Source organism: Papio anubis, chromosome 11 (genome assembly GCF_008728515.1).
Source record: "Papio anubis isolate 15944 chromosome 11, Panubis1.0, whole genome shotgun sequence".
NCBI classification, from domain to species: domain Eukaryota; kingdom Metazoa; phylum Chordata; class Mammalia; order Primates; family Cercopithecidae; genus Papio; species Papio anubis.
The window spans coordinates 29,482,004-29,496,726 of record NC_044986.1 but is presented as its reverse complement, the minus strand read 5'-3'; the positions used below and the strand labels follow the sequence as shown (position 1 = coordinate 29,496,726).

Genomic DNA, 14,723 nt, shown 5'->3' with positions numbered 1-14,723 from the left:
TGACTTACCAAGACAAAGCGCTCCAAGTCATTTGGCCTGGGTTTCTCTTTGTGAAAGATCTTTTGCCCAGTCCTCACCACTGCAGGGGATGTAAGGAAAGCCAAGCACATCACAGAAGGGTACCGTTTTATTTTCATAATAGAAAATAATTATATCCTGGCCACAAAAACAGTACTAGTCTGGCTTATGTTATTCCTGGTTTATCTAATTTTTGCAAAAAATCAAACAATTCCCATTGCAGTTATATTTACAACTATAGAGGAATTTGGAGATGTTTGCTAGGGAATAACAGGCATTTCTCTTTGCTTAATTTCTGACAAACTCAAACAGAGGTTGCTAAGCATGGGGTCAGTGGGTCTCATAATTAAAAAAAAAAAAATCATCAACTAGACTGTTGTAAAAGCACACATAATCCTGAAGAAATCTAAGGCAAAATTTTTTACTGCTGGCCTAAATCCACGCTGAAGAAAAAGCCAAAAAGAGTACTTCCTATACTAAAATAAATCCTAGATGGGTTTCATTTCATTAAATACAAAAGAGGTAAATTTAAGATGAGAAGAAGATATGGGTGAATACCTTTAACCCCGGGTTTATAGTGGGTGAGGAGAGACTTCTTTAAGCAGACTCTTAAAATCAGAACTCATTAAAGAAGTCTGATAAGTCTGACCACCTAAAAACTAATACTGGATAGCAATATTCCAAATGATAGGGTCAATGATTTAATATAGGAAGAGCTCATAGGCTGGACATGGTAGATCATGCCTATAATTCCAGCACTTTGGGAAGCCAAGGCAGGAGGATCACTTGAGCCCAGGAGTTTGAGACCGGCCTGGGCAACACAGTGAGACTCCATCTCTACCAAAAAAAAATTAAAAATTAGCCAGGCATGGTGGTATGTGCCTGTAGTCCCAGCTACTTGGGAGGCTGAGGGGGGAGAATTGCTTGAGCCCAGGAGTTTAAGGCTGCAGTGAGCCATGATCATGCCACTGCACTCCAGCCTGGGCAACAGAATGAAACCCTGTTTCAAAAAATAAAAAATAAATAAAGAGCTCATATAAACTAATAAGAAAAAGATCAAGATCACAAGAGAAAAAGTGGCAAAGAAAAGAATATGTGATTCATGGAAGATCTGTAAATGGCCAATAAAAACACGTCACTATGCTAAGTTCACTAGTTACCACTAAAAAAAGCAAGTATAAATAATTTATCAACAATGAAATTGACAAATATTAAAAATATTGATACTCTCATATGTTGATAGTGGGAATATAAATTAGTAACAAATTTCTAAAATTTAAATCTTAATGAGCAAGTTTGGAAACATGCATCGGATTGTGAAATGTAAGCCAGGTGCGGTGGCACATGCCTGCTACTCGGGATGCTGAGGCAGGATTGCTTGAGTCCAAGAGTTTGAGGCTGCAGTGTGCTACGATTGTGCCGGTGATAGCCACTGCACTCCAGCCTGGGCAACACTGTGAGACCCTGCCTCTCAAAGTTGTTTTTAAATGTACATATCCTTTGACTTAACAATTACTTCCAGATAAAACAAAAATAAGTACACAGATACACACATCTTATGTAAGGCTGTTCACTGTAGTATTCTTTATAATACTGACACTTGGAAATACCTAAATGTTTATAAATATGGTTAAAAAAATTCCAATGACGTACTATATGAGAATAAAAAGATATACATGGCTCATTGTAAAACAGAAATACATAATCCAATTTATGTGCAACATTAAACAGTGTATTTTCACAGAAATGATTTTAAGACATTAAATACTAACAGCAGTTTCTCTTGGAGTATGGGGAAGGAACCCCACATTCAATGTATACGTTGACTGTTAAGCCTAATTTCAGAAACACTGAGAAAGAAACATGCACAATAGTACTAAGGAAACAGGCATTTCTATATTTCTTTGATACTGGGAACATGTTTAGAATGAGGAAGGATGTTCACCCAAACACTGACATTGTTTTGCCTGATTTATAGTGTTTCACATGATTTTTATATACTTCATTAAAATTGTCTCTAGTTTGAAATTTTATTTTATAATGAGGAAGCACCATTTTAAGAATCCAAAAAATGAATAAGGACATTTTGCGTTAAAAAAATGCATGACACTTCCAGGCACACCACTTCTCTGCAGTTGAAAACTTGATTTATAATAGAAAGCTAAAAAAAAAAAAAAAATTAGCAGGCCAGGAGCAGTGGCTCATGCCTGTAATCCCAGCACTTTGGGAGGCCGAGGTGGGCAGATCACTTGAGGCCAGGAGTTCGAGACAAGCCTGGCCAACATGGTGAAACCACGTCTCCACTAAAAATACAAAACTTAGCTGGGCATGGTGGTAAGCACCTGTAGTCCCAGCTACTTGGAAGGCTGAGGCAGGAGAATCACTTGAACCCGGGAGGAGGGGGTTGCAGTGAGCCAAGATCACACCACTGCACTCCAGCCTGGACCACAAAAAAAAAAAAAAAAAAAAAAAAAAAAAATTAGCACATGAACATTTGTCCTAGAGAATGTGAGGTTATTCTGTTCTTGACTGTAGCCTTCCAACATTCTAGGTCTAAGCTTGAGTTGCTTCAAGTGTTCTGTGCACTCTGGGCACTGTCACCAATCCCTGGACTAACCAGGTTTGTGATCTCTCCCAGCAGACCGAGTGCCTTGGTGCCCAGAGGTCTGGCTGCTGGAATGCCCCTGAATGGAGGCACCCTTGCAGTGCTGCACAACGTACTCCACAGCTACACGGCACCGCCTGGGCCACTGGCCTTTTGTTTCAGCTGCAGGATGAGTCAGTGTGAGCAGGAAGCACCCCCAGCACAGGCCTGTGGTGAGTCAAGGGAAGCAGAACCCAGAACAGCAGGGAGTGGCCACCTGGCAGGTGGCCCAAAAGCCATGTTCTGCCTGAGGACAGCAAGGAGAGGGGCAGCTCTCCACAAGAATTAAAGTTGCAAAAGCCTCTCTACTCTCAATAATTTCAGCAGTCAGATGCTTTTTATTTTCCCGAAGCCCACAGATATGTCATGCTCCTCAGACACTCACTCAGAGGGAAATGCTTACTGGAGAAGAGGCAATCATAGTGCCTTAATCTTTTTATAATGGGAAAAGGGGTTAAGTGAAGCTCCTTTAGGCGCAGGCTTAATATCTAGCCTGGTTCTAGGGCCAGGATTTTAAAGTCCTCAAACAGCCTCATTTATTTGATCTGAAAAACAGAAAACTAAAAATCAAATGCAGTTATTTATTTATTTATTTTTTGGTGGGTGGGGGATGGAAGAAAGAAAGAGGAGAGAAAAATCAAACTGAGTTATATGGAGACCACTGAACACACTGGAGTCAGTAAACAGAATGGACCCACAAATCTCCATCAGTGGAATCTTGAGCAAGTTACGAAGCCTTAGTTTTCTCATCTACAAAATGAGTACCTGTACTTTCTATTTCAAAAGACTAGGGGTAGAATAATATGAAATCATGCATATAAAAGTGCTTTGCAAATTGAAAGATGCTATTATTTCACCGTTGGCATTTGCAGAGGAAGCACTCTACTATACTACAGTGTACTGCCCACAGCTGGATACACTGTAGGAACTTAGTAAATATTTGTTGAGTTGTCTGGAGAAAAACAAGACCAATATCTTTGGCAAAATAAAGCAGAGAAGAGATTCAGTTTGGGAATGTCTGACAAGGTGATCCTTTTCAGAATTAAAAACAAAAAAATTATACATATATACACACACACACACACACACACACATATGCTGGGAAAAAGCAGAAAAAATGAGAGCTTTTATTTTTCACATTATTTTATTAAAAGCACAAAATAATACTCTTCAGGAAAATGAGTACATGTAAAGAAATGTAATGAGATTGTATCTACAAATTATCAATCATGCAGGGACTGCCAATGAAATGCTCTTGGTCACAAAGTTCAACTGCCTTCTATCTTTCCTCAAGAAGAGTAAGAATACAAATCCAAGGCATAGCACAAAAAGTGACAACGTCAATTTCAGCAAAGGTATGGAATTTAAAGTTAAGTTTTCCACAAAATATCTAGCTTGGGCTCTTGACTACAGAGAAGCTTGGAGTTGTACAAGGCAATATCTTAAACGCTTAAAAATCAACTCAATGAAAAAATAAGGACCTATTACACTAAAATCACAAGTGAGCAATTCTCTAGTGTCCATAATATAGAAACCCTTTATTAAGCTTCTGTCATCATGAGGGAAAATAAACTTTCTGATAATGGATATTTATCCCTTTGAGTATCAAAAGGCTTTTTGTTAACTGTTCTAGATATAAAGATTTTAAAATTATTTTTCACACCTTCCTGTGTTGTTAAAGAATCTACTTTAACATTAATCTGGTCGTTGCTTTTTAAAGTGATCCACATAACCATATATTACCACCCTTTGCTATTTACAGATATACCCTTGGGCATCAGGTACCCGCCCCCCTGCGCCCTGTCCATCGGTGCTCCTAGGGGGCTGTATTTTAATTCTTCCACGTCCTAGTGTCTCAGCAGCTGTCACCTCACTGAATTCATCAGTATCATTCCTATCCATTGCCTCATTTTATTCTTAGCCCATGTCTGGGGCTATAAGGGGTACCCCATAGAGAAAGTACATGCCCTTAGTGAGGGTCCCCAGCTACTCTAAACGGCTGGGGCTGCTAAAATCCAACTTTCAGCCCAGAAGGGTCAGCCTTCTACATCAACTTCATTTCAGACACAATTGTTCTTACCTCCATAACTGTAGAAAGCATCTCTTTCTCTCACTCCAACGACGGTTCCCAAGACATCTACCTGTTTTATTGGATGTCTATTGTACAAAAATACACCTAAAATTTAAAAAAAGCAAAGTCAACATAATGTATGATCACATTTTCTGCTTCATTAAATGTTAACTTGTAGGGGGCAAGGGGTGTAAAAAAAAATCAATGCCATGCTGTTTGCTGAAATTCTAGACTTAAGAATCAGTCCTTGACAAATGACAATGCCCCAAGAAATTCCAATGTCTTTTCCTCACAGGTCCTAAGTAGAAAGCTTGACATTAAAGCTTGTACTAGTGCAGACGGGAGAAAACCAGTGCTGTCCAACTAGATTTGGTGAATACACCTCTGTGCAGAATGCTCACAAGGGGCCTGAAAACAGTCATTATAGTGGGGGACCAAACACAGGACTATATTTGAAGCAACTAGAAGAAGGAAAGCGAGAGGAAACCATGAGAAAGGCTTTTTTTTTTTTTTTTTTTTAAACAAGTGCTTTTCTAAGAAATCAGCTGCCATTTCTTTGAACTGGCAATAGCATTTTTTTTTAAAAAAAGACAGTAAGTAGATTACAAAACACTACCCTTTGGGGCCAGGTTACAACTCCAAAACTTCTCTTTTTATAGCTCTGTTTTCAAAACCTAGGCTACAGATGGCGGCAGGCAACTTCCTGCCAGCGGAGAAAGCTGAGAGGGAACCTACCCCCTGATACCCAGAGGCTTTCTTCTGGCGTGGGGCCAGGACACAGAGGGGCTGCTCAGAGCAGGGAGTCCCTGATGGTCCCAGGGCTGTCCAGGCTCCTGCAGGGTTTCCCTTCTGCCTGTCCCTCAATAACCTGACCCGAGCTCCTTGCTTCACCTTAAGCTGCGTGCACTGTGTTCCTGTCACCTGCAACTAAAGAGTCCTGTCCAATCTCTTTTCCTGCCTCTTCCCCCCACCCCCATGATGGCTAAATTCTTTACTTTCAGAAACAGGTTATAAACTTTTATGTGGTGATGTCCTTTTCCTTTTTTTAAATTAGACATGGGCATCTCACTTTGTTGCCCAGGCTGGTCTTGAACTCCTGGCCTCAAGCGATCCTCCTGCCTTGGTGTCTCAAAGTGCTGGGAGCCACCACACTCGGTCAAGTCCTTTTTAAAATAAATACATGAATTCTAAACTAAGAAACAATGATCACCTCAGGCATTTGGCCATTCTTCTCCTCACCATGAAGCCTAGTCACAGCCTCTATTCTCTCCATTCATGGGGGGACCTGTGGCCTGAATCCCGATGCCCCTTAGAACGCCCAGACTGGCCTCTGCTGATGGTTGTTTCTCTTGTAGACAAAGGGACTGAGGAAGAGTCCAAAGAATGGACAAAGAGCCTCTAAGCCTCAGTTACAGAGAGATACTAGGGGAGTGAGATGTGGTTTTAAGAAACAAGAGGTGGCAAATTTAGCCACAAGCCAGACCCCCTCCCTCCACAGAGGCATGCTTCTAAAGATAACCTTTCAGCTCAACCTTGCAGGCATGAGCTGAAGTGGCAGGAACAAGGAGGGAAGGAGCCTGGGTCACTGTGTCACCCCCAAAAGAGAGTCACCCCCATGCAGGAAAACTTGAATTGAATGGAGACAAAGTGGTTCCACTGAAAATCCATGTTTTTGCTTGTGATTTTTTTAAAGATTGGGTCTCAGTCTGTTGCCCGAGTGGCATAATCACAGCCTACTGCAGTCTCAACTCCTGGTCTCAAGCAGGAGCCCAACTAATTTTTAAACATTTTTATGGAGGTGGGGGTCTCTCTCTGTTGCCCATGCTGGAATCAAACTCTCGGCCTCCCAAAGCACTAGAATTACAGGTATGAGCCACCGCACCACGGCCATAAAATCCTAAGATGTAGCCAGTTCCAACCGGCTTCTCCCAAGTTTTCACAATTGAAACCTAGTCTTTTCCATAACACCACTGATGAGATCTTCAGTCCTCTGCCCCTGCCTGCCTGCACTGACCAAATGCAAAAGGACAGGGAGCCTGCAGAGAAGGGAGATCCCTGTGTCCTGTGTAGTCAACGGCAGGCTTCCTTACGGCAGAAGCAAACTTTAAACCAGGAAAATGAACCTCACCCAGGGATGCCAACTCTACTGCCATACACCCCACCACTCTGCCTTGGAATGCCTGTGTGCAGAGCAGGGCTGAGGCATGGTGCTGCTTTGGTGGTCTAGGTTTGCTGCAGGGCCAGGTGGCCTGAGCTCCAGGCTGATCTCTGGCTGCACTCAGCCCTTTCTGCCTCTCCAAATGCTCTGTATCACTATTTGTACACTGAGCAGAGTAAAGTTAGAGAGAACTGTTTTATAGAACAGGGCTGGCCTCTCCCTCCCCTGGCCTATGTGATGATCTATCCTGGCTGCCAAGTACTTGTTTGTATTAGAGACAGACACTCCACAGGGTTTGTTGTGGCCCACAGCACATAGGCAATCACAGGCAGAAAGCAGAGCCCTTTGGACCCACAGAGGGCCAGCTGTCCGCCACCAAAATGTCTTTCCAATTGGTCGAGAAGCAGCAGGATGCTCTGCTGGTGATGTCTGAAAGTCCCAGGATTCTTTGGGTCTCCAAGGAGATCCTAGCATGTACCACTGTCGTGGTTTTAATAAAGAGCAAAAACACTTTCAGATCGGGAAAAGAGTGGAACAAAAGGTATTCTTCCTGGGTTGAAGTCTATGGGAAAGGCATTGAGAAGACTGGGCTAACGGCACAAGCCAATGAAGTCCTCAAGTCACCTCTGATGGAGGCCAGTCATCCAATGCTACAAACTTTGTGTGTGGCAACACTTAATAAAAATCTGAACAGGTCTTCACTTGTGGACACAGTAGACTTTCTTGAAAAAGGACAGAAAAGTGGGTCCTGTGAATTTTCACCTCACAGACTGACAACAATGACTTGCCTTTAAGGACAGACACGGTCACTCAAGATGAAGATGCGACAAAATCTTTCCAGTTCCAAGCGGCTGATGCAAAAAAAAAAAAAAAAAAAAAAAAAAAAAAAACTTAAAAGCATCACAGAACAATGGAGAAAAAGATCAGAAGAATTTAACAGACAGTTTGAATTTTAAAACTCAGAGAAAAGCAACTGAGGAGGAAATACACTGCTTAGAAAGAAGAAACTTCTTCAAGTATATAGAAACATGAACTACACGTATCAGATGCACAGCATCTACAAGAAGACGACTGAAGACATGGAAAAAAGAATTAGAGAGCCATTTTCTTCTATCAAAGCAATCTTCTATAAGAAGAGAGCTCAAGAAAATTGGACGGCTGCTCTGTCAACTGAGAGAAAGCTCAATGAACTAAGAAAAGAAAACAGTAACAAATACTAGATAACAGAGTTTATGTTCCAGCCTTTCCCAAGTGGCCCTTGTGTTCCTGCTGTTCCACATGCAGCCCACAGAGGTCTAAAAGCATCAGAGGATCCCCTGGATCATCAGGCCCCCAAGAAGGAGGAGGGTCGAGCTATAAGGGTTCAGGGATCTAGGGTCACAGGCAGGTTGATTCAGATTTCAAGCAGCCAACCCTGAACGTCTGCAACCACAGCAAGACATTTGACTGTTTTCTCTTTTTAAAAGTACTTTTGATTGCTCTCTTTTTAGTTTAATTGCTGTTATTTAATTGATGCTATGTTATTTATGTTTGACAGTGTTAAAACACCTAAGATAATCTTTTTCAACCAGATTTAATGTAATTCTTACAGATATATTATTTCCACTTCATTGTACCCACTAGAATAGGATAAGTATTATATGCTGATTTAAATAAACAAGTCACTATTATTTAATCCATCATTAAAGTCTGACACAGATAGAGATATTTAAAACAATAAATATGACTTCTGTATGTTATCAGCTATTATTAAAAATACACTTTTTTTTTTAGACAGGGTCTTGCTCTATTGCCCAGGCTGGAAGGCAGTGGTACAATCACAGCTTACTGTAGCCTTGGTACTGCTTTTCAAAAATTAGACACGAGGTCTCACTTTGTTGCCCAGGCTGGTCTTGAACTCTGGGCTCAAGTGATCCTCCCGCCTTGGCCTCCCAAAGTGCTGGGATTACAGGCATGAGCCACTGTACCTGGGCTACTTTTTTTTAATGCCAAAACAAAAAACAAAAAAAATCCACAAATCTAAATATCACCACAATCAAATTTCACAGTATTTTTCTTAGTTTAACTCTAAATTCAAATTTTGGGGAGCTGACATTTCGCAATCATTTTGCAATACAATTCTGATGGTAACTACTCAAAGTTAGGTTAAATTTCACAGGTGAAGGGCACAGTCCCCCACAATACTGCCCTCACTTAAGTTATGAGTCCCAAATTTTGTGAGGGTCCTCAGGATATCTGTACTTCTGACCAACTGGTTATAAGTTTGGGGGTCCCCAATACTCCCTCAGGTTTGATAATTTGCTTGAATGACTCACAGGCCTCAGAAAGGTGCTATACTTATGATTATAGTTTTATCCATGAAGGATACAAATCAGGGCCAGCCAAACGAAGAAATGCCCAGGGCAGGGTCTGGGAGGGCACAAACACAAAGCTTCTGTGTCCTCGACACATCACCTCCTGATACACCAACACGTGATTATCAGCTAGGGAAGCTCATCTGACCCTCAGTGTCCAGAGTTTTTACTGAGGTCTCATAAGGTAGGTACAACTAACTGAATTACTGACCACATAACTGAACTCAATCTCCAGCCCCACTCCCCTCCCAAAGAGTCAGACTGATATGATCTGGCTCAAAACCCCAACTCTCTAATCAAACAGCTGGTCTTTTGGGCATAGACAGCCCCCATCCCAAACTATCTAGGGATCCAGCATGAACCACCTGATTCGCATAAATTCAAGTGTGGTTAGAGAGGCCATGATGAATAATGATGATGCTCCTGTCACTCAGGAAACTATAATAATTTAGATGTTACCCTTCAGGAACCAACGGCAAAGGTCAGCGAAATTCTTTATCATACAACACATTCATTTCATATTTTATCATTTTTGGGGTTTCTCTTTGTTATTTTGTTTAAGATATTCTTTGCTGTTTAAACAATCCTAAATTTCACGTAGTCAAAAGTTTTGTCTTTATAGTAAATGAAACCAGACACAACAAAACAAAAACCTAGGAGTGGAATTCCGCACCCCCCAGAACACTATGGTATGGTCTAAAGCAGTGGTCCCCAACCTTTCTGACACCGGTTTTGTAGAAGACAATTTTTCCGAGGATGGGGGTTGGGGGAACGATTTGGGGATGAAACTGTTCCACCTCAGATCATGAGGCATTAGATTCTCCTAAGGAGTGCGCAACTAGATCTCTCACACGTGCACTTCACAATAAGGTTTGCGCTCCTGTAAGAATGTCATGCCGCTGCTGATGTGACAGGATGTGGGGCTCAGGTAGTAATGCTCACTGGCCAACCACTCACTTCCTGCTGTGCGGCCCAGTTCCTAACTGGCCATGTACCAGTAATGGTCTGTGGCCCCAGGGGTTGGGCACCCCAGGTCTAAAAGTATCCACTCTGTCAGCTGATGTCTGCTTTAACCATAAGGTTTCATTTTTAAAACACCTTGGAAACATTCTCACCAGTGATAAATCAAAGATTACTGGTCCTGTTTTGTTGGTTTGTTTTCAATACATCATAAAGTCTTTTGCCTACAGGGAGAGTTAAGCCCGTCATGTCCTTGGTACCTGTTTTCTCACCTGCAGAAGATCATTAAGCAAGGAAGCCTAGAATTTGGTGTGAATTAATTTCTTCCTGAAGAGATGAGCTATGAAGAATACCAGACTGGAATATGGAAAACTGTGGAGGAGGCTGGCTGCCTTCCAAGGGAAAAAAACAGACCATTTCCAACAATAATTAGGAAATAAAGGCGTGGCGAAAAATCTGTACAAAAGTCATTAGCATAAGGTCATCCAAATATATTTGTACATTTAACTGGAAACAAACAAAACCTTATCTCATTAAAACTGTGGATGCTTGAGATTCTTGACTACTTCTAACTCATAGTTTTCTATTCAGAAGGCCCTTGACTGGAAAGCTTCACTCAAAATAGCACAGAAAGTTTAACCAAACTTCTCAAATAGCACAGTAAACACGTGGCTATTTGTGAATTATTAGACAGCTACGTGAATTATTTAAATCCACCCCAAACTATTTGTGAATTGTTAGACAGCTACGTGAATTATTTAAATCCACCCCAAACTACATTTGTTATATTTTTAGTTATGATAAGCCTATCTCTAGTAGCCACTATTCTAAAAAAAAAAAAAAAAAATTTAAACTTTACATGTATAATGCCTTTCTGCCTCAACAGCTATTTCTATTTGAGGGCGCACTATATGCCAGGCACTGTTCTAAGCCCTGGGATTACACAGGCGAACAAGACAGATGATGTCCTTCCTCTCAGGGAGTTTATAATATTTTGATTCTGCTTAATTCAAAAGAAAACAAACCCCCATTATATATCAGGAATCAAAAGATTCCATTACACAGGGTTAAGCTCCATTTTCACAAAGAAACCCAAACTTTGCAGAAGGTGAGTCACAAGCCCGGCCAGGTAAGTGGCACATTTAGGAAAGGAGCCAGGCCTAAGAATATCTGGCCTAGCGATCTCTCCAACAGGAGCAGGGCCAAAGAAAAACAAATGAGCATTTTCAAGTATGAAAGACCCTAAATGGAGGTAAAAACCTCAGTACAAATGTTACTCCCCCAAACACCTACTTAAAAAAAAAAAAAAGATTTAGACTGTTTTTTAACCTTCCAAATAAATGAACTCATGCGAAGGCCCAGGCTAGGTCACTTTCAAAGCCTGCAGCAGGGAAGGCTCTCCTAAAAGCCTCTAATCCCAGCTTTCTGAGACTTTGGGAAAGGGGGGCAGACGCAGCCCAGGGCATCCCAGGGTGGCCAGCCACATACCTGGCACCTGGCGGGACTCCTTCATGTCCAGGATATCCCTGATGTAGAGTTTTGCAAAGGCTAGAAACACAGGATCCAAACCCCACAAGAGGGAAGGGGTCTCCTCTTCACACCGGCTGGATCCAGGCTGCATCAAGAGGCTGGGCTGTGGCTTCCAGCTAACCCTGAAAGTTCTGCATCACTGAGTCAAGCATCTAGACAGGACACAGAAATGAGGATGCAATGCGTTTAACGTGGGTCAAAGTGGCACGGCCCTGACGCTGCTCCTAGGTGGGCGTCCAGGACTCCAGGAGGGGTGAACGCAGGGATCCAGGGCCCTGTCAAACTCCATGTCACGGGGCGTGTTAAGAGGCGTTCCTCGCGTTAAGACGCCTGCATTCCTTACGGCTCTCCCGCTGTTCTCCTTCCCACAAAGCACCAACTTCGGAATGGCTAAACATCAACTTTCACTCTGGGAAGATACGTCCATACAGGCGTACCAGAAACCGCTTGGGGTCCCGGGAGGAACGGGCGCCCTCGCAGCCGTGCACGTGTTGGGGCACAGTGGATGGGTCTGATTGTCGCTTTGCCCTAAACTTTCCGCTTTTGGGGATAAGCCAAGAAAAGGACGAAAAATGATACCAAAAAAAATGGACCCACTTGCAACCCCTCCCGCCTCCTGTAGCTCCAGGAACCCTGAAACTCTGCGCTTCCGGCGCTCCGAGCCGCTGGCGGCGACGGCCCCGCCCGGCGCAAGAGCAGTTGGCTGAGGTCGCCTCTGAAGTTCCGGCCTGAGCCCGCCCCCGGCCCCGCCGGGGACCAACCCCGGTCTCCCCGCCAGCGCATTTCCTTTCTTCTGCAGCGCCTCGCCACGGCTCCTCCCCATCTCTCCCGAAGTCCCGCCCCGTCCCACCCGAAGCCCCGCCTCATCCCGCCGCGGCCCAACCATCCGCCAGCCCCATCAAGCCGAAGCCCCGCCCCGTTCCATACCCAGCCTCAGCGCGGCGTACTTTTGGCTCAGACAGCGCTGCAGCCCCCGCCTTCGTCCTATCCTCCATCGCTGAGGCCTAGGAGCCGACCTTGAAATTCCTGCAATTCTGACGCCACCCTTCTAGTCACCTTTCACCCCTCCTCCCGCTGGTGGCGGGACCCTGAACCTGGGCCTTCTAGAGGTTGGGGCAGGATCAGACTATTTTTCTTTTTGATACCTGATATGTAAAACAGACAAAAAGTAAGCCGTGCCACGAGTGCATTGTGACATATTTTAAATGTTCATTTACAGTTAGCAAGTGACCTGACACACACACTTAGGACTCTGTAGTTTCACTTGGAGATGTCACTATCTAAATTTGAGCCCTCAAGTGAATGTGAGGTCTTGACTCTGCCAGAGACTAGCCGTGCAAAATCATAACAATACATTTTGTCTCCTTTCCCCTTGTTCGGTCTACAGTCTGGAAGGTTGTGCACTTAAGAACTTTGAAAAGCTGGCATTTTGGTAAATCATGGCTACCTTGATGGTGCTTAGTCTCCAGAATTTCTATTTTAAAGTGAGGAAAGAGAGCCACGTTCCACTCCCATAAAGAGCTACGTTACTCGAGACATCAGGAATTCTTCCTAATTTACAGAGACTCTGGAAAATGGCAGGGGAGTACAGATCACCCTGGCAGACCATTCCCGGGGGAGGCAGGTAGTGGCCAAAGAGATAATTGCTAAACTATTTATCAGAGAAGGAACTTGGAGCCGCTGGAATGGAAAATGTGTGTGTCATTAGACCCATGGGATTTAATTACCTCCCCGGCCATTTAAGAAGCTCAAAAAAGAGTCCTTGGTAAAATACGTTGCCCAGATTCTACTGCAATGAACAGTAGGGGATGTAGGGTTTAAGATTCAATAAGAGAAGACACCGGCTGGTCGCAGTGGCTCAAGCCTTTGTGAGGCCGAGGCGGGCAGATCACGAGGTCAGGAGTTCAAGACCAGGCTGGCCAACATACGGAAACCAACCCTGTCTTTACTAAAAGTACAAAAATTAGCCGAGTGTGGTGGTGTGTGCCTGCAATCCCAGCTACTCGGGAGGCTGAGGCAGGAGAATCGCGTGAACCTGGGAGACAGCGGTTGCAATGAGCTGAGATTGGGCCATTGTAACAACTCCATGCCCAGTGGGGCAGTGTGCAGACTGCCGACCTGCCAGATGGGGAGAGACAGGTTGGGTGACATTTTCCTGACTGTACACATCTGCTCCAGCGTGAAACCCAAAGGAGGAAATCACTATTGGGTGTCAGAGCCTGAGATGATTTCAGGAATAACGCTCATGGCTCTCCAGAGTAGAGTGTTGGATATAAGAGCCCTTCCGGACGCCACACTTACTGCCAGCCTTGGGAAGGACCACACCCAGGTGGTACAAGCAGAGCAGAATGTCCCAATGTCATCTTTTACAATGAAGGGAGGATTCCTAAGGGGTGTTCCTTTTGATCTGAGCCCCAAACCTGAAGGAGTAGGTTGTAACTGAAACCTAAGATGAAATGTAGAACAGAATTTCCAGGCTGCAGAAGCATTTAGAGGAATTTGGGAGGATCCTCTTCCCTTTAGTCTCCATCAACACAGATTTCAGATTCCCCAAGCCACCGCCTGGACACGTATGAAGGGACTCCTAAAATCCTCAACACTGCAGGGCTCCTCCAACTGGAATTCTGCAACACTGCAAAGCAGATATTTCAAAACCCAGCAGTTAAGATGTAATGCTAGGAACCCATTCTTATAGCTTCTCAATGTGAAACTTGTGAACTTGGTTTTGAAGCATTTGTGACAGAACAGACAATTCTTTCTAGAAAGTTAAGGTTTTAAACAAATTCTTCTGGAAAATGAGGGGATTGAACTGGATATCTCATACCTCAAAGCTCAAACTATCATGTTTTAAACATTTTTGACATCTTTACAGGTGGAATTGAGTTTGTCCACTTGCAAAGTGGATTAGATTTTCTGTTTGGAGTTTACAGTTGACGAAAGATTCTCTCTTTGACCAAACTCTAGTTGGGCTCCTTGAGTCCTCTTCTC

At 43.4% G+C, this 14,723-nt stretch overlaps 1 protein-coding gene across 9 annotated transcripts in view; it reads right to left on the bottom strand.

Annotated features, from left to right (window-relative positions):
* STN1 (STN1 subunit of CST complex) overlaps nucleotides 1–14,723 on the bottom strand; it is a 94,458-nt gene that overhangs the window by 61,925 nt on the left and 17,810 nt on the right. For 5 of the 9 annotated variants that reach the window (XR_002524424.1, XR_001891528.3, XM_009215311.4 and 2 more), the window contains exons 1-2: nucleotides 11,694–12,435; nucleotides 4,743–4,838 (exon numbers count right to left, since the gene is read on the bottom strand). Coding sequence is in view for 7 of the 9 variants with exons in the window: in XM_009215311.4 (XP_009213575.2) it covers nucleotides 4,743–4,838; nucleotides 11,694–11,826 (229 nt within the window). In the remaining 2 variants the exon portion in view is untranslated. Of the gene's footprint in view, nucleotides 1–4,742; nucleotides 4,839–11,693; nucleotides 12,521–14,723 lie in introns of those variants that run through there. The other 4 variants (XM_009215304.4, XM_003904219.4, XM_009215305.4 and 1 more) reach the window with 3 other exon arrangements.